The 20725-nt window shown below is 41.2% G+C and overlaps 1 protein-coding gene across 1 annotated transcript in view; it reads right to left on the bottom strand.

The window, feature by feature from the left end:
• Nucleotides 1–20725, bottom strand: part of CEP89 (centrosomal protein 89) — a 106249-nt gene that overhangs the window by 37110 nt on the left and 48414 nt on the right. Inside the window, exons 12-17 of the mRNA XM_090062694.1 lie at nt 19012–19115; nt 14406–14521; nt 12927–13107; nt 11829–11996; nt 11214–11355; nt 3197–3286 (exon numbers count right to left, since the gene is read on the bottom strand). Of these exons, the coding sequence (XP_089918820.1) occupies nt 3197–3286; nt 11214–11355; nt 11829–11996; nt 12927–13107; nt 14406–14521; nt 19012–19115 (801 nt within the window). The remainder of the gene's footprint in view (nt 1–3196; nt 3287–11213; nt 11356–11828; nt 11997–12926; nt 13108–14405; nt 14522–19011; nt 19116–20725) is intronic.

Here is a 20725-nt window from a genome sequence, read left to right as displayed (position 1 = left end):
AGTGCACAGGTCCGGGGGCATGCACCCCTTGGGAAGAGCCCAGTGCAGCCCCCCAGCCTACATATAGCAGCAAGAGCTACAACCCCGCGCCCTGCACCCACTGACTTACAGCTCCCTCCACAGTTGGTGTCAGCTTTTGCCAGGGCCGCTGAAGCGGGGGGGGGGGGGGGGGGGGGGGGAACGACCCGGTCCAAACCTCAGCACAAGCACTGGCACCTCCCGCCCTGCCCAGGGTCAGAGCTGGGAGCCTCACACCCCTGGGCAGTGGCTCCAACCCTGTGGGCCCATGTGGAATGGTCGGGTGCCGTGCCCACCGCAGGTAGCAGGGTCAGGTTCTCCTACCTGCCCTCTCAGTGGGGCTCTCAGATCCCAGTACCTGGGGCCGCCAGGGTGCAGCTGGGACCTACCTGCCCTAGGAGCTATTCCCACAGCCCCTCCCAACCTGCTTGGGGTCAGAGCGGGGAGAGCCCTGCACCCCTGGGCAGGAGCTGCAGCCACCCCTCCACCCCCCTCTTCACCACGTCCAGCCAGAAACCTGTGCCTCAGATAATTGTCACTTTTAACTTACTGGCACCCCCTGCCATTCCCCACTCATGCTGGTTAACAGGGATTTTACTGTACCAGGTAAAACTGAACGAACTGAAAAACAGGTGTAAATCAGTAAAAACCAAGTAACTTCAATAAAAGAGTCAGGTTCATCGGTGAAATTTGGTAAAAACTGAAAACAAGGAACACTGAAAATTTAGTAAGGATCAGTGATTTTGAATTCACAATTACTCAAGTTCAATTTCAAAAAGTACTGAAATTCTCTGTGCAATTACTATAGTTCTTATGTGCTCCATCACCGACGGCTAATCAAAACTCAGATACAACCACATGCATAGCATTGAGTGTAACTTTATCTTAGAAAATCACTGTGGCCTAAATCTGCTTCCTGAGTCTTGGACATGCAAAGAACTAAACATTTTGCCATTAGTTTATGGTCAACTTCCCTGTTTAAGTTGCAAACAGTTATGATTTTATTACTGCTAGTGACTGTGGTGACTGAAAGGTTTAATAAATCACCCAAGCATAGAGCACAGATTTGAAATAATTTAAAGAAAAATATTAATGAAATTGCTGCCAAGATTTTTACTAGCAGTTCTTACGCATTTACATTTTCATTAAAAATCATGATTTTTGACATTATTCCATTCTTTCTTACTCTAACAAAAAGTGATCTGTGCAAAGTCTGAAACCTTTTTAAATGCTATTTAGTAATATGTAAAAACCCCAGTTGCTCAAAATATTTAAAAGGTATGAGCATACTGCATTCTGACATAGGTGTGAGCTATTGTAAATTAGGAAAAGCCTTCTGCCAAGATCATATAAAGGTAAACAAAATTAGACTGACTGCCAGTGTAATCCCAGGTTCCTTCCATTTAATCAAATATTTAAGTTAAGGTTACACAGGAAACAAGGCAAACACGCTTAAGAAATGGAAAGGGTAAGTTTGTCCCACCTTGAGCTAATTTGATGTTAGAGACTTGTGATGTTTGTCACACTTGTAATAGCTCTAAAAAAATGTAAATGATACAGATGCGGTACTGTGTGGCTTTTTACATTGTCAGACAGATTATTAAAGTAGCTGTTCTGTCATCATATGAAAATATACAGATAGTTTAACAGCGTATAAAAACTGTACGTAATTTGTGTCTTTCCATCCAATTCAAAATAAAAGTGAATTTAACACAAAACAAACCATGTTATTTTAAGGCAGTAATTAAGGTGTTCCATTTGCTATATAAATGTTTCCAAAAGCAAAAGTTAAATTTTAGGTAGATGCTACCAGTTTCAGTAATAGAGGTTATGGTAAATTGCTGATGCATTTGCAAACCAAGTAAAGCAGGCAAGTAATTTATGACCATCAATATCTGAACTACCTTTGAGTGATCAAGGCAGGAAGCAGAGCCTAAGGGAAGATTGTACTGAAATCAGCAGTGTTCTGCTAAAAAGTGAGATCATCCCTTAAGTAACACAGGGAGAAAATATCACTGATATATGTGAGTAATAAAACAGATGCCTCCTTTGGTACTACTGCATGGATCGTAGCAACAATTCCTGTCAGATCCATGCAGGGGCAAGAACATGAGCGTACTTGGAAAGTAATAACTTTCTGGATTAGAAAAAATAAGCCATAAAAATACCTTTTTCTGAATTTTATACTAACTTGTCCAGACAGGTTGCAAGAGAAAGTTGTCTTGAGCATTCTTAGACAGAATGTAACAGGGCTCACAGCTTGTGAAAGCATGGGGAAACCAGGAGACTGGTACAGCTATTTGTTTCTAGCATCTGCCCAACACCACAGGGTAGTGCAAAAACTAGTTACTGAAAGATAGAATTGGACAGAGATTTGCTACTGGTAAGTTGTCCTGTAGATGATTCTTACAGTAGATGAAAACTAAAGTGAGGCAGTTTACCTCTTCTTATATTGAGTGACCAATGCAGATAAGGCCCTACCCATTTGGCTAACCTTTGGACATGCTCTAGGTCAGTGTTTCCCAACCAGTGTGCTGCAATACAAAAGTGTGCCATAAGAAATGAACAGGTGTGCCATGGAATTTTGCCACAGCAATGAGCTACAACAGGTATGAGGATGGGGAATGCCTTAACAGGTGTGCCATGGAAAAAAAGTATTAATGTAAGTGTGCCTGGGGCTGGAAAAAGTTGGGAAACGCTGCTCTAGTTACCTGAAATTGAGATCCAGGTTGCTGAAACTCCAGCCGTCACATCTGGACAGCAGTAATGCCTCAAACATTTGCATCTCAGTTCTCCCACATTTAAGTTTAATATGACTTCAAGTTCAAGTACACATCTCACCACTGGTTAAACACTTGTGAAAAGATGAAATTTTAAAATATCCTATAGAGATTAAATATAAATCAAATCTCCATGTTTTTATCATTTTGTAGTTCCTGCAGATCACCAGACCACAAAGAGTTAGTACAGTGTATGCATACAATAGCATAGGACAGTTTTAGAATATTTTTATGAAAAATATACTAGCATGCCAGTTAATTTATAAAATGCACTCTGAAAAAGCCATAAAATGTTATTACAAAAATATACTGGCAAGAACTGGATAAAGTACTTACTTTTCAAAAATAACCTGCACCAGATATATATGTTAAATACTTGACTTGTAAAGCCTGCTTACCTTAACTTTCTCTTCTAGTCTTCCTAAGCGTACATTTCCTTCTATTATTTTGTCAAGAACACCATGCTTCTCATATTCCAAGCACTTGGTCTGAAAGCATAACAGATAAATGAATGTGCTTTCGTATTCTGATACTTTTAAGAAAAGGAGAAAAATTGCAACATTGACATAAAATGCTACTTTAGCATTGTGTTAATCTGTATTTTTTGTGTAAATGTATCTCGTTATAAAAGACTAATCTGATAATGCATTTCTGCAGTCATATGGCAATAGGACACCAGTAAAGGGAGCAATGTTCTACAAAAACGTCGAATTGGCCAAAAGATAATTCTGTTGGGGCTTATCCTATTTTCTAATTTGCAAACTTCAAAGACTAAGCAAATTGCAAATATATGTCATTTTAATGACATTTGTGTGTGAAATAGCTGAGTATTATTTACAACCATTTTGGAAATTAGGGATAGGAGAGAGTATGTGGCTGGCCCAAAAAATCTCACACTGAACCACTAGCAAAACTGGGAACAAAAATCAACACTAATTCCCTGCTGAATCTGGGACTGCTGAGAAGTAAGTCATTCCCAATTGCTTCCACATACAGCAAATGCCAGCAATTAGGCAGCGTTTCCAGCTTACAGGACGCCTGAATACACATCAAGAAATGTGGCAGAGGCTGAGACTGGCATTCAGGCGCATGCTCAGTCTTTCTCCTTTCTCCTTTCTGGGCTTTGGTGCATGTGAAACAGGAGGAAGCAAGCAAAGCTTACACAACTATGGTCTCAGGCTCAGAAGAGAGTCTAAAGATGTGGCCCAGTGTCCTGACAGTTCTCTGCTCAAGTCACGTAAGGCACTGACAGATGTAGGAAAAACAAACCGAAAAACCTGGGCAGTACTGAAAGAAGTAGCTTGTTAGTTTGACCCAGCTCTGCAGTGTCTGTATAGATCAAGCGATTCAGCAGGATTTTTTGGCACTTTTATCTAATAGCTAATTTAATCAGCTATTAGATAAAAGCACCATAAAAGCCCCACTGAAGCAACCGTGCAAGCTATACAGACATTGGGCAAGCCAGGTCCAACTAACGCAATGCCTCTTATGGGCATGCACTGGGCTCAGCATGGGGGGTGCACGGAGTTTAAAATAAAGCACCTTTTTTTTTTTTTGCAGGGGGGGTGTTGCCTGTAAGCAGATGGGGAATCCACCTTTAGCACCATTTGCATTAAATGCATTTAGCCTTGTAAATTCCTAATAAATTGTCTGGAAAATAAATTTCATCCTCTGAAAATAAACAAAAAATAAAAGTCAGATTTATGATTCGGCCATCTGGAAACAGTTCTAAAATGGACCAGCTCCATGGCAAACTAAATCCTCTATTCTAGCATTTCAGGCATGGTCAGGGTTCCAAAATAACTTACAAAATATTAAGGTCAGGTCCAAAGCCTGATCTCGGAGCCCATGAGAAATTCTTCAGAGTCCAGCAGCATTTTCCCATGCTAAGTATCAATTTTTATCTATCCTGACTGAAACCTCAGACAAGACCATAGGTATGGTCTCCTGCCTTAATTACTGCAATCTTTTCCTCTCAGAGAATAACTTCAAAGAGGAAGGAAGATAATCAACAAATAATGCTAATTAGAAGAGAACAAACAAACAAGATGTGAGTGTGTTTCTTAGTCACCCTGTTTTTCCGCCCCATCCCATTTGCATTTGCCTATTTCTGACTTGCTTTTGCACAGTGTCATGTTAAACTAGGACCGGATAATTCTCTAGGTCAGGGCTATCTTTTGTGTGAATTTTCTTGAATATTTTTGAGGACATGAGAATAAGTATTAAGTATTCATCTACAAATACTGAAGATAAACATGGTCATTTGTACAGCTCATTTCATTTTTGGGGTTTTTTTAAATATGTTCCTTCAAACAAGTTAAGACTCTCTGAAATACAAAATACATCTTATTTTTCAAATACTTATTTTTAAGAAGCATCTTATATGACTAACCTCAAAATTTTCCTCCAAATTAGAAGTCAGACAACTGAAAATTAATTTAGAAATCTCAGAACCTTCTTTCTGTTTACAGCTGTTTGAATTAGGTACTGTATACCGCCACCATTATAATATTTACATGTAGTATCCATAACAAACATAATGTTATGCTCAGTAAATGAAGGTTTGTAACCTATAATTGGAGTTGTTCAAGATGATCTACACATTTACACTCTTGAGTTCTTTGAACTGGTCCAAGCTGCATATTGGCACATTCCAACAGCTAGTCCAAGATAGGGAATGAAGAGAGGCTGTTTTTGAAGAAACTCTAATTTTTAAAAAAGATATTGGGCCAGATCCTTAGCTGGATCCATGGCTCCACTGAAGTCACTTTGTAGCAAATTGCTTTCAGCTGAATCCAAAAGCTGTTATGTCAAATTTAAAAACCTCCTGAAAAATACTGACTTATCAAAAATGTTAACATAATTTTAACTGTAATGGTATCAACAGTGCAAGCATAACTGAATTAAATTAAAATAATTGTAACAATGGCAGTAGGGCTTTCAGCATTGCGCCATGACTGAAAAAACCCTATGTGTTCAGTTCACTGACTTTAAAAGGATTACTTGCTTTCATGCTCTTACTTTACCCTGAGGGGAGTGTAAATGTCAGTGAACTAAGTTAGTAGCTCCTTGTAATGTAAAAGCCTCCTGTAATATTTCAGTCATTTAATATTTATGGAAACTACTGAAATAAATGAATAAGTAAGAATAATAAATGAGATGCAGAAAAACAGCAATCCACATTCTACTAATCTTTTTTTTTTTTTTTCCTAGCACAGATCCTGGCACAGTGCCCTGTCAATTCAAAGGCTTTCCTGAACTCTACAAGGTACGTTACTCCTATGACAGGGCAGAACTTGACTGAAAATCAGCCATTGTGTCTTGTAAAATGGTCAGTGATGGCTGGAAAACACACAAAACTGCTTCCTAGGATTCTGGATTATGTAATAAAATAAAGCTCAGCCCTACCCCCCTACACCACCGCTGTGCCAGAACCTGGCACTGCTCAGCCTCAGTGGTCCCAGTTCCCAGACAGCACGCAGAGCGCTGCTGAGCCACGCTGCACCTGTGCCATGGGGCAACTGCTCACAGGTGCTAGATGGGAGGGGGCGATCCCTGCTTCCCTGTGCTGTGTAGGGGGGGTCTGCCACGAGCCCTCCAAGGCCCTGTTTGCTGCTGGTGAGTGTGGGGCTTTTTTTTTTTTTTTAAGTGCTGGGTGGTTGGGGCTGGGGCCAGGCAGGGCAGTCATGGAGGTTTCTCCCATGGCTCTTCTGGCTGTGCCTGCCTCTGCCCCAGTGTGTCTGAGACAATGAACTCCTTAATCACTGATAGCATTCGAGAGAGAAATAGCTGGGTTAGGATTAGTGAAGCCTGACTACATGTAAACTACACACAGCATTCCTGTCTGCTCCAGAAATGCATCACCATTTACAGAAAAATCAAAACTCAGTAGCAGAACTAAAATCCTTTGAGCTTTGTGCTCAGTCACAGAATGTTATTTTGATTTACTGTGGCAGCTGGATCATGTAATGTAATGAAAGCGTGACATGGACAGCTGTAAATCAGGATTAGAATTCAACACTGTTACTAAACCATCAAAATAGCTCAAAATAATTTGTTACTACCATATTACATTGTTGGATTTGTTTATCAGCATGATGGCTGTGATCCTGCAAACAGTAAAGGTAAGTATACACGTATATTTCTGTAAATTTGAGGCCATCGTGCTTTTTCCAAGAGTATGGGCAAATCTCAGTGAGGACCTGGTTTTCCATGAGATACTCTTGAACATGGATCTTTTGCGCATAGTCAGAATGGCAACCAGAGGAAATGCAAATCTCTGAGTGACCCTTCCCTCTCCCATACAAGTGCTGAAGGATAGTACACAACATTTAACATGCTGCATCTCCAAGCTGCATTTGCTGCTTTGCTGTTCCTTCTTCCCGATATGGAATCTTACTTCTTAGGCAGCATCAGTGATAACAGGAGGTAGAAGTTCAGTTCCAACACTTTCTGAATTCAAAGAAAATGCTAGGGATCCCAGAGCACGCAGGAGCCATCAGGCCTCCTACAGAGTTAAGAAGCTGAACTATCACAGTCGGAAAACTAAGACAGGCTGCCCAGGTTTTTTAATAAGGTTATAAGTGGCCACTGTTGCCAAATGAAACGATTTGAAGAAAAGCTTTTCAAAGAAACTTCACTGAGATTTCCTCTCCTCTCAGACAGTTCTAGTTATCTCCTGGTTATGGTTTTTTCAAGGGAGGGATCAGGTTTCAGAGTTAGTTATTCATGGACTATTACAGGATTGCTTTTTTCTATATAATCCTTCTAAATTCTCTCTGATTATTCTCTTTATGTCAAGGATAATAGAACTTTGGCACTTGACCAAAGGAAAATAAGTAGGTTTGTCAATTAATCACCATTAACGTGCGCGATTAACGTGTTAATTTGTGCTTGCATTAATTTTTTAATGTGCTAAACGCACCTGTGGTTTTGGAACCTGTGCCTGGACTCCGCTCTGCTACCATGACCACTGCCTCTGGGCTGCCCAGCAGGGCAGCAGCGCAGGGCAGAGAGCTTGGGTGCAGGCTCCAAGTTGCTGCAGCAGGAAAGACATGGGGCACTTGCACACAGACAGAGACACGAGCAGTCACAGCCTGCACACAGCCAGGAACACAGCCCAGTGGTGTGTAGAGCAGTGCCCAGCAGGTAAGTCTGTGGAGGAAAAGGGGCAGGGGGGCAATCGAGGCCCCCAGAGTGAAGATGGGGAGTGGGGCAGGGGCTGGGGTGAATGGGGTGCCGGGGTAGATTATGGGATGGAGCTGTGGCAGCTTATCCAGGAAGGGTGTCTCTCCTTGCCACTATGCGCACCCATGGGGGAGCCATGGAGGCATGTGCCCCCCTTCATTGTGCATGGGGCAGAGGCAGGCTGCCCTCTGTGGGCTGGGGATCTGCACCCTCCTGCCTTTGCCCTGGGAGCCACATAACACCATGTTGTGCCTCTTGCCGTAGCCAGTGTGTGGCTCATGGGGCAAAGGCATAGCAGAGAGCCCCAGCCCACAGCTGGCAGCCTGCCTCTACCCTGTGCACAAATCTGGGGGACAACTGCCCCTCATGCCTCCCCTGGAGGTGTGCGCAGCCATGAGGAGCTAGACCCCCTGCTGTGCCCCTAGACAAGCCACCCATGGCTGTCGCACAACCCACTCTGGCCCTGGGACCTATTCACCCCAGCCCCCGCCCCATTCCCTCCCTCACTGTGGGGGCCTTGATCTGCCCCTTCCCCTCCACACTGACCTGCTGGGTGCTGCTCTACACAGTGTGGGGCTGCATTCCTGTAGGGTTACCACATTGCACTTAAAGAGGATGCCTGTAGAGGGAGAATGTTTGTAGGGGGCATGTCCTGGCCCTGCCCCTCACTCCCAAGCAACAGCCCCCCCAGCCCTGCTGCTGCCCCTCACTCCTGATCCACAGTACCCTGCGTCCTGCCAGGGCATGGGGAGACCCCACCTCCCCAGGCTCGAAACCCCACACACACATCCACAGACCCACACACCTTCACAAATTCCCATACCGCCCCCCCCAGCATACAAAGTACCTGCATAATTTTGAGAATTTAGCTGTGCTAATAAAGCTGTGATTAATTGCAACTAATTTTTTTTAATTGTGCAACTCATTGCGATCATTCGACAGCCCTAGTAATAAGGCATAACGGTTGTTAATGACCCTTTTCTTATACCGCCAAATACAGTAATTATTAAGCCAAATGTAATTTATAATGAAAGTTCCTGTGGACAAAAGAAATAAGTTACTAGAAACAAGGTCGTGTGTGTGTGTGTGTGTGTATGTGTGTGTGTGTGTGTGTGTGTGTACACAAAGAACCTTAAAATTTGAAACATAATTCCACTCATCTACTAAATGAATTACTGAACACTTAAAATCAATGGTTACTGCTTATTAGAACTGTTTTCCCAACAGAAATAAAGTAGAATCATAAAGTGCAATATCAGAGAGGATAACTTTCTCAATTTTGCTCCCGTGCTGAGAGTACATTGGTGAGCAATCTCAGTCTTCCACTGATCTAAAAAGAAAGTCTTTGTATTGGCTGTGCTCCTCACATACCACAGGCCTCAGGTATTTCCTGTGTGGTAGTAAAATAAAAATGTGGAAATGGTATCTTGAAGGCTGTGAGATAAGAACCAGTTGCAGGGAGGGATTTATGATGGCTGTCATGGACTTCAGTTAAGTTCAGTTTCTTCAGGGTGGGTCATTATCCTTTTCTCATCAAGATTATGAAGTAACTGCTGTAATAACTACTTCCCAGTACTGAAAGGGAAGCACTTTCATTACCGCCAAGAAAAGGTCTGCTGGTTTTAATAGGACCTAGTGAGACCTTTTCAGGAAGAGGGAAATGGGACAGGACTGAGTAGGCACTGAATGAGCTGTTGCATGGTGTCCAAGAAAGTCTGAGATCCACTAGGTTTCTGGCAATATAAGACCAAGCGCATCTGAAGTGGGTCAGGAGATTCCCAAAAGGGCTATTTTTTGTTATGTTTTTAAACATGTTTTTAATTATGTGGATTGATTCAGATCTTTCAACTGTTGTATCTAAACACTTGCTTATTTTCCAAAGTAGTTGAGATTGTCACCTGTGGAAAGGCTAACATTATAGCTATTTTTTTCCTTAGGGAGCTCAGAGGATCTATAGTGGAGGAAAACAAAGGATTGTTGGGTTGGTCCTGTGGGTTAGGGTGAAAGGGGAGGGGGGGAGGTGTATAAAACTGCTTTCGTTCAGGAACTTGGAGAACAGAGTTTTGCTCTAGGGCAGTGGTTCCCAACCTTTTCTATACTGTGGACTGGCAAAATCACTCAAATAATTTTGGCAGACTGGGTACAGAAATTATCTAATTTACATATTTAAATTTAATTTTTACATGGAGGAGAAGGGTTGTGAGGATCGGAGGCAGTATATGACACAAAAAACTCAATAGGTGGAAGCGTGGTGCAAAACAGAGTGCTTTTTGCAGAAGCACTTTTTCCCAAAAAAAAATGCATTGAAGCTTGCTTGCCCATCTCTTAGCCATTGCATTTGATACAACAGTTACTGTGGTCCAATTTCAAAAGATAAAGAGACAGTCATTGCCCAAGTAAGGAAATTCTCGCCCAGCCAATCAGCATGGCGTAGGCGTGGTGTGGGCATAGAATGGATGCTAGTAGTGGTTAAAACTTGTGCCATGACCTGGAAGCCAACCCTTAGTGGCCTGCTACCAGGCCATGGCCCAGTGTTTTGGAAACCTCTGCTCTAGGGTCCTTCAAGGTATGAAGTACATTATTCATCTTGGCAACGAACAACCCTCCTCCCCTGAAAGGAAGACTTGCCACTAAATTCTGCATTTCATAGGGATCCTTGCCCTTGGTGAAAATAAAAGCAATATGACCATCATCATTGCTAGCAAACAGGAAGATGTGTTGGCTGTGCCTGGGGTTGTCCATCAGTTCATCTTTGCTACCATCTAGCCTCCAGAAGCTACAAAGGCAAACTCCTCTCTGACATTAAGTGGCAGCTTTTCCACAAATGCAGCAAACCTCTCACTAAACTAGAAATCATCTCTCAACTGCACAGCCTGATAATCAGACCCCCTAAACTACAGGCTGCCAGAGGAGTATGCATTACAGTCTAATAAATCCAGTCTTTCTGAATGCTTTACTTGGGACTAGTTTGTTCTGGTGGAATTTCTGATGGGCACCATCTACCTTAGAGCCTAAATTACATACCTTCTGGTCATAATCCTGGGAACTGGCAAAGTTGCTTTGAAAGATTAATCTATAATCATCTCCTTTTATTAATTCTTTCCAGACACCCCAAAGTGATGGAGCCCATTACATTTTGAAATATTACTCTGTATTAATAGTTTTATTTCCCTCTTTTCCTGTATAAAAATAACAGAAATTAGGCAAAATATGCCTAAAAGAAATTACCAAAAGTATAAGATGATCCCGTTCCTGAGCTGTATTTTCTGCCAGACTGATAAGGTTTGCTAGGTATTGGTGGGCTGCCACTTCCTTTTCCATAGTTTCTTCTAACTGCTCTTTCAGATGACTTATTTTCTTCTGTGATCGCCTACAAAATTAGTAGAAAGTTAAAAGAGGAAAATGTTAGTTTCAGAACTGCTATCGTAGAAAAACCTCAAAAATGTGTATGTTTTATGCACATCAGCTTTCAATCTGTATTGACAGATTTTGATATTCCTCTAATTATAGGTTGATAATCTGCTTTTTAACCCTACACAAACACATTATACATTATTTTTAGTGGTTGATAAGGAAATTAAGCCATTTTATTTTTCCTCTACTTTTTTTCGATTTGTTTAAAACTCAGGCCTTTTATAGGTAGTCTGGAAGTTATGCCATATTTCAATGAAAAGACAACTTCCAGGAGGTAAAAGCAATAAAATCTTGAGTGTATGTTGTTGGCTGGTAGAGGTTATGAGACCATTATTTTCTCAGAAGATATTTCTGTTACTTTATTTTTAGAAATATTAGTGTTTTGGGGAAGCAGATGTCCAAATTCAGTGAAGAAAGAAACAGAAGGACCTGTTTGCCTTCTGTGCTTTTTCCAGCTCAGCTCCAAGGATTTTGTTGTCAGCTACCAACTCATTTTTCTCTAAAACCAAGCTCTTACTGCGTGCTTGCAGTGTTACTAGCTTTTCCATTAGATCCTTCAGCTCAGCACTTCGGTTTTCCTCTTCCTGTTGTAACTGACTGCAGAAAAATGACAAGGAACAGGTATCAAATACCTAATTGAACAAAAACAGATGAGTTATGGTAAGATACTTGTGTTAAAATATATATAGAGAGATATAAAACCTTTACTACTAATGATCAAAAAAGCATAAATACATAATTCTTCTGGCATTAAAACAGGCATGCCTCTGACCCTTCTTTGAAAAGAATTTACACATACATACTCCTTATGATCAATATGTACTCTTCTTGGGTAACTTTTAAAACACAAACTGCAAGAATCACTAGCTGTGGTAAAAGGATGTCTACAAGACTGTTCAAGAGCATACAAAACCAAGAGATGAATACCTTTCCAGTTCTTAGTTTCAAACACAAATAATTTAGTTGAATGTTTTAATACACTACATTCTGGACAACTTCTGGGGAAGAAAACCCTCATAAATATGGTATTTAATATTCAAATAAACAAGCTATAAATTATTACAAGCCTTCAGGCAAAGAACAGCAAAATAATTTTGGTTCATTAAAATAGCTTAAACATCCACTTTTATGATAAATTGAAATGCATAAATTCAAAACACTGGTGGTTGGTTAGAAATAACTAGTTGTAATTCTCTATATTGTACTGTACTGAAAATTTAACTATCTTTCATTGTTATTATTAAGAGCCACAGTTTAGGAATTGTAAAAAGCAAAAATATTGCTGCATCCTTGTAAAACTGAGACCATTACTGAAGCTTGTTTGATTGGACTGGATTCGTCAAAGCAATGGGCTCCTAAGTCTTTTTCATCTCATCTACATGATTCCTTTAGCTTTATTCCTTTGGAAGAGGAAAACGGAAATAAGAGGATTTCTTATTTGTTGTGTATTTGGTGACTTGCTGAGGGGGAGGCGAGATCTGATCGTAGCAGGCTTATAGACTGACACTTATCTATTGGTATACATACTTTTTTAACTCCTTCACCAAAGCAGAATGCTTCTCTGCTGTCACTCTGCCATTCAGCTTGTCTTCCAGCTCTTTACATGTAGCATGTAAAGCCTCCAGCTTCTTTTGGTACTCTGATATCTCCTCTTCCTGGCTCTGTTTCTTAGCTTCCAACATCATTATTTGTTTGGTCAGTTTAGAAACTTTGGGGGAGAGAAAAATCCAATACAACAGCACTTAATATTTCAATGAAACCACTTGCGCATTATTTGTAGTTGCCATTAAGCCTTGTAGAAATGTTGTTTGTCATATTAAATACTTTTTTTTTTTTCAGTATATATACTTTTATAAATACTTTTTCTTTTTTTTCGCTCCATCTATCTGGCAAATATTATGAACAGATTAAGGAAAAAATTCTTTTATTATAAGACTTATATGCATCAACTTCTGCCTTTGCCAAAATCACACCTAAGCAGACATATCTGGAATTTACAACTATGTTCTTATACCAGGGTAGTATTTTTCCCAAAAGGTTTGAGACATGTTGAAGGAGCTGTTTGGAAGATATGAGTATTCTGGACAAAATAACAGTTTGTTTTTTGGTGATTTTCTTGAAGGTTTTTGATTCATCCCAACCCCAGGACAGGTTGGATGAGAAACTCCTATTTAATTTTAAATTGTTGGATTTAGGAGGACTTATTTAGATTTGAGTTTTGGGAAGCTAAAAAATTTATTTAGGGAGCACCCATTTCATTCTGAATTTAGCTGAAAACCCCTGTCATATACACAAAGCTGAACCCAGAACCATAGGTGGATCTAGGATTTTGAAGGGAGGGTGCAGATAGTATGGTGCACCATCACATGTAACAACATACGTTTCTCTAAGTAAAGAGAAATTAGGTTTACAGATATAGTAGTGTTTAAGCGCTGTATTACTTGGTTTAACACCAAAACAAAAACAAATACAGCTTTATTGGAATGTGCAGTGATTTATTAGATTAAGCTTTAAAACAACAAACTGGGCAAAAAGAGTCACAGATATTGTTTCATTACTCCTGTGTAGTCATGATGGTTAAAAGCTGTGGCTCAGGCTGGGGTCTCTCCCAGACATGGAGCACACAGAAGCTCCTTCCCTAGCCTGGCCGATCAGCAGCACCAACACTCCTGCATGGCCAGGCAAGGGCTGAGCTTCTACATGCTGTGCTCTGGGCACCAGAGCAGCTGCACCAGCATCTGACAGTAGGGGGTGGGAACAAACTAAAGGAGGACTGGCAAGCAAGTCATGATGTATTATATCATTTAACAGCTCTGATTACTGTTTCTAGTAGAAAAAGGACTTTCTGTTGAAGGCTTTTGGTTCTGATAGTATATTCTCAGAAAGGAAAATAACCTCTACAGCTTCGTGTATAATGGTTTTATTTGGACCTAGTAGTACATATGCAATAAAACTGTAGTATTCTCTCTGCCACAGTCAAAGTAAGTAGCGATCAAAGCCTCTTACCTTCTTGGATATGCTGGTTGTGATTGTCTTTTGCTTTAGCTTGTTGAATTTCCAGCTGTTTCATCAACACTCCATTTTCTTCCAAGACCAGCTTGGCTTGAGTTTGTAGCTGTTGCCTGTGATAAGTAATTTAGAAGTGAGTACCTCTCAAATACTAAGTTAAATAGTCAAAGGAACAACACAAATGATCTCTGTCTAAACTTATTTTTTTTAAATTAGGTTTCCATTCAGGAAACTCATTGAGGACAATGTCTAAACCCACTACACAATTAAAATAGAGTATACGCCTAACTTTCTGTGAAAATACCTCTTTAAAAATAGTTTTTAAAACTTGGAAGGATGAAAACAAATCTGCATTTTCTGAGACTGTACAAAGATACCCAGTAAAAAGAGAAAAACTGCAATGAGATATATATATATATCTGAAAACTGTATCTAGCTAATATGCCAGGAGTTAAGAGAAGTGAAAGCTACTTACCTAATAACTGGATCCCATGACAGAGTCCAAAAGACTTGCAAAGTCATCAGCTCACACTGATTTATAAATCTTGAAACAGTTGCACAGACTTATGGGACTGTGAGAAGACCACCTTTTAAACTTATGTAGCCTGAGCTCAGAACTGACCCTTAGCTCTGTGCTGGACATTAATATTGCCTTTAAGGAAGCCAGCACAAGTCTTTTTGCTCTTAAGGAAGGTTTAATGAAGTATTTGGGCTCTGATATGATATCTTAAAAGTAGAGAAATATTGCCCAGGACACAAACAGAGAAATAAGAAATATGGATGTTTTAAAGAAAATTAGATGCATTTCAGTGGGATGGTATTAGGTGTACTATTAATTAAAACTTTGTTAAAGAGCAACAGGCTCCATTAGCTATATTAGACTTTATCCTACTATATAACAGAGGACTGAACTTTTATCAAGGACTTCTGGTGATGATATTAACACCAAAAAATAGTTTGTTCATGTGATCAGAACAAGATAAAATTGTATCCTGATTGTATGTATAGTGTGAGAATATTGTCCTTGTTTTGATTTGTGAGTACAGTGGACAAAATGACTATTTCCATACTCAACTGAATTTATCATATAAATGTATTATGAGTTTTTGTGAACTTATTCCATGTTGCTGCTGAATACCCAAATAGATCATGATGGTCGGTTGTAGTTGCACGTGAATAATGAAACTGAGGGATGGCTATGATCATAGATGCCCGTATGACTACTACTGTTTCTGCTGGAAAATTGGATCCCTAAGCTGGATTCAAATATGCAGTAGCACAAACTGCACAAGTTTCATAGTTTGCAGGGTCAGAAGGGACCTGAGTAGATCATCTAGTCCGGCCCCCTGCCATGGCAGGAAAGAGTACTGGGGTCAAACGACCCCAGCAAGGTGTTCATCTAACCTCCTTTTGAAAAACCCCAGGGTAGGAGCCTGCACCACTTCTCTTGGAAGTTGGTTCCAGATCCTAGCTGCCCTGACTGTGAAGTAGTGCCTCCTGATATCAAGCCTAAATCTACCCTCTGCCAGCTTGTGACCGTTATTCTTGGTCACTCTTGGCAGTGCTCGGGGGAACAGGGACTCTCCCCTGATGCCTGCTGATCCCCCCCCGACTAGTTTATAACAGGCCACTAAATCTCCCCTCAGCCTTCTCTTTTGGAGGCTGAACAGGTTCAGGTCCCGTAGCCTCTCCTCATAGGGCCTGCCCTGCTGTCCCCTGATAATGCGAGTGGCCCTCTTCTGGACCCCTCTCCATGTTGTCCACATCCCTCTTGAAGTGTGGCACCCAGAACTGGACGCAGTACTCCAACTGTGGCCTGACCAGTGCGACATAGAGGGGGAGGATCACCTCTTTGGACCTGCTCGAGATGCATCTGTGGATTACAGTTGGCCTTCCTGACTGCCTCCCCACACTGCTGGCCCATGTTCATCTTGGAGTCAATGATGACTCCAAGATCCTTTTCCGCCTCTGTGCTGACAAGACGGGAGTTCCCCAACCTGTAGGTATGGTGCCGGTTATTCCTCCCCAGGTGCATCACTTTGCACTTGTCTGTGTTGAACATTAATCAGTGTACAGTGCTGCTACTTTGCAGTGCCAGGGCAAAATTTGCTATCAGGATTTCCTGGTAACAAAAAAAATCTTGGGGAAAAAAGCAGCACAACCCACACCAAAGTGGTGAGTACCGGGACGATGTAGAGATAGGGGAGCAGGCAGCCTGTGGCCTGGTCTCCTGTCTCCATGCACTACAAAGCTCCCCAGCAGGCAGCCTTGGGCTGACTGCTCCCCTGTCTCTGCATACTCCAATGGTGGGGGTGGGCTTAACTGCAGAGCTGCTTCATTGAGGCATGTGTAGCCTCCAGACCGAGGCACACTGCACCCCAGCCAGTCACAGCTGTAATTACAGCGCATTGGAGCAACCTCACTGCTCATGTATAGGTGCCAAAATGTATTAACAATTTCTGCCCTACAATAGGTGTCTGAAGAACAGAAAACTAATAAAAAAAAAGTGAATTTTAAAACTGCACTTAGCACTGTGATGCAATGACAATATCTTGAGATTCTAATTTATTGCAAAATAATATTTTAATTATTAAAACATAAAATAGTATTTTATTTTCCAAAATAACAGGAAAAATTAATGAAGATCACACCCTTATATGATAATGCCATAGTATACTATATTTTCCACATAAGATATGCTTTTTACTTGTCTACCTATAGAAGACAGTGTCCTTGGAAAATATTTTTCCTTACTAGATAGGTCCTAAAACATTTTCCAACTGCTGCCCTTGTTCCACACAAAATCTAAACATCAGCATTTATAAAAAGTTAAGTCACAGTGAAACAATACCTATGACTTAAGAGATTAAAAGAAAAGGTCAATTCTAGTAAAATTGATTAGCTTTAGAATTAACTTAAAACCAAGTAAAATAGGTGAATTAAAATAATTAGTCTACGAATCAGTTTATTACAAACTTTAGAGGTTTTATAAAGCAAAATGGTTAGTCCACTTTATTAAATCAGTGAACCCTTTGAATACAAATGTCACTTCAAAGCAGATCAAAATGACTGAATATCATTCTGTTCTACAGTCCAAGGAAAGATCACAGAGAATGTGGCTAGGTAGACCTTACTAATCTTAATTAATGGAAAAAAATATCTCATTAAAACTTTCCTACTACAGTAAAAGCCACATTATCTGGCACCTTACAAACCGGCATGCTCTACTAACTGGCACGTCAGTCGACGCAGCCAAAGTGAAACCGGAAGTGCCCACAGTGGCATCTGGTCCTAAGGAGTCTAAGTCTTATTGAAAGTCTTTGGACCCTAGTATTTTATCAGCTAACTTCATAGGATTTAAGGATTTAAGAGTATAAGCTAGAAAGGACCTCCTGAGCCAATGAATCCAATGCTGTCCCAGGCACTACATCATACCATCACTTCCATAATGTTAGCAAATTCTGCCTGCAAAGCAGTTAAGATATTTTGCCCCTAACTCCTTCAGTCGGAAGGCTGTTCCAGAAATGGATTTCTTTAGTCTTTTTTTCTCTCATTCTGGTATAGAGCTACACTGATATATCAGTTGCCTATCGGATTGGCACTGACCTGGCAAAAAGCAAAATTTCCCTTTTATATTTACACTTAATATAAAAGGGAAATTTACATTATTGGCTATCAGCTTTTTTTGGCCATTGTAGCAATAATGTTCTCTGATAAGTATGCCTTCTGGCTGTGGCCCCTGGATGCCAGGGTTCCCTCCCATGAGTCAAGGTAACCCCAAATACACCCCCATCCTCTCATGGGCAGGCTGGGCTGGGCTGGAGCCAGAGCAGCTGCTGTGGTGTTCCAGGTGCTGGCACAGTGATGACTGTGGGCTGGGGCCAGAGTGGGCCCTGTAAACGGCACCAAATTCCACAAATGTGACTGGGACAGGGGGAGCAAGCTGCCCGGCCCAGCCCGGTATGACTCAACCCAGTTATCAGATTGGTATCGGCCGATATGACTGGTTAATAACTGGCTACTGGTATTGGCCATGAAAATCTTTATTGAGGCACCCCAGTCTGGTATCTTCGCTCCTATTCCCAGTATACCAATAGAGAGCAACCTCTCACTCCATTTTGCTAGACTGAATAAGCCAATGTCTTCTAGTCTCCTTTCATAAAATAGGCTTTCCATTTCCTTGCCCATCCTAGCAGACCTTCACTACAACTGGTTCAGTGTCAATGTTTTTTGACCGTGGGAAACCAGAACCGAATGCACTGAGATGAGGTTTCAGTAGGACTTTGTATAATGGCACCAAATAAGTCTCAATTTATACTGAAAGTACCTTTCCTGATGTTTTCCTAGAATTGCATACATCTTTTTCATAACCAGGGAGCACTGGTAACTCATTTTAACTGCACAGTGTAGTCTGCTTCTTCCTTATTTTCCACTTCTTTATAGAGCTGAAGAACCATTTTTTTTAATATGAGATGAAATCCTGGTCCTTGAAGTCTTTGGCAAAATGTCATTGTCTTATGTGTGGGCAGATTCAGTCTTAAAAGTCAGAAAAACATACAAAGTAGGGTACTTTTTCTCTAATAACATAATGAAATATACTTGCCATTCCTTGGAGGTAGTAGTGCTATTTTTATTTAATTGCTGGTACAGTTGCTCATTTTCTTTCACCAGTTCTTCTACTCTTACCCTAAAATTCTTCATCTCTTTCTGAAATGCAAATGAATCCACAAATAAAAACTGCAAAATGTATATATTTTGCTTCATTTTCACTTTATCACAAACATTTTCACTGATACACATCTGAGTACACTTATGTCATCTATAGAAGAGCAGCACGTTGGCTTACTTATTATCCATCTTTTAATTCAGCTTCTTAGTATACATGTTGCTTAAGGAAACATATGCAAATTTAGCAAAATATATACTCTTTTGTATGTCAGATTTTGGCCTGAGAGAATTTGAAATATCCAAGTTCTGGAAAATGGATGATACTGGACTTAGAATCAAGTAAATGTGCTACTTAAGAGGAAGTTCCCCCCCCCCCCCATTCATCATTGGGAAAACAAAGCTTCATCTTGGAATCAAGTATCACAACTGTGAGAAATGACAGTGCTGGAAGCTCAGCTCAGGCAGGGACAGCAGCACCAGGTCTACTCCTTAACCAGATTTCTCCCCTTCACCCACCCCTACTCTTCCTTCTCCCTCCCCTCCCTTGCTGGGAGGAAGCCAGGTAGGGGAGGAGTCTGCATGCTGCTGCTGCTTTGGTCTTCAGTCTGCCCCATGTGGCAGGAAATAGCTATGCAGGGGGCTGTGCGCTGTGCCCTACTCCAAACCCTGCTCTCTTTCCCCACTTCTCTTTCCATGGGGTGAAAAAAGAAGGGGATGAGGTGCAGGGAGGATGGCAGGGAAGAAGACATCTGTACGATGCTAAACCAGGCTCCCAGCATAGCTGCTTCCTGCAACATGGGAAAGGAGTGGTTCTGGATCAGCAGAGAAAGTAGCAGGAAGAGGAGGAGGTAAACTATGGTGTAGTACTCAGCTGGACGGTATGGGATGAGGGGCAGGATGCCTGCTTCTCCACCCCTGTTTTCCTCCTACCTCAGCTTTCCCCTTCCTTGCCCCTGCCTTCTTTTCCTCACCCATTCTTTCCTCACTGCCTCTGCTTCCGCTGCATCTGCCCCCTTGCTGCTGCTTTTCTCATTGCCTACCCTCCTGCAGCAGTGGGGGACAAATTTAAGAAACTCGCTCAATAATTAGATTCTAGACATGGAAAATTAGACAAATTTATAATTTTCCGTGTCTAGAATCTAATTACTTGGGGGTCGTCTTACATGCAAAGTCATCTTAGAATCAAGTAAATATGGTAATATTACTAATAACTATTAGTATACTTGATTATTGGAAAAAAAGTGGGTGAACATACAGTAACAGAGCCCTAGATGTCTCCTGTTCTCTCTCAACTTGTGAGGATGCACAGTATGAAACATGAAGGGTTCTGCTCAAAGACTGTATTGTATTTTCTCACATAAAACAGGTATCACCTGGGGAAAACTGGGGTGAACATTATATGCAAGAAATACTGATCCCCACAGGTCTGGAAACTGGCAGCAGGGAAGCAATGATTGTATTAACTGCTGCGGCTTTAGGACCCATGGCACTTAATACTGCCAAATTTCCAGAGCTGTGGCCAGATCTATGGCCAGACCCCTGGCCAGATAACATGGCACCGAACACTGCCTTGAACCCAGAATACAGCCTTAGACTCAGCATGCGGGGTCCAGCTGTAGCTGGACACAGAATGTAGCCCCAGACTCAGT

Source organism: Crocodylus siamensis, chromosome 9 (genome assembly GCF_052110815.1).
Source record: "Crocodylus siamensis isolate JL-2025a chromosome 9, ASM5211081v1, whole genome shotgun sequence".
NCBI lineage: Eukaryota > Metazoa > Chordata > Crocodylia > Crocodylidae > Crocodylus > Crocodylus siamensis.
The sequence above is the reverse complement of the archived record's forward strand: the minus strand, read 5'-3'. Positions and strand labels throughout refer to the sequence as shown.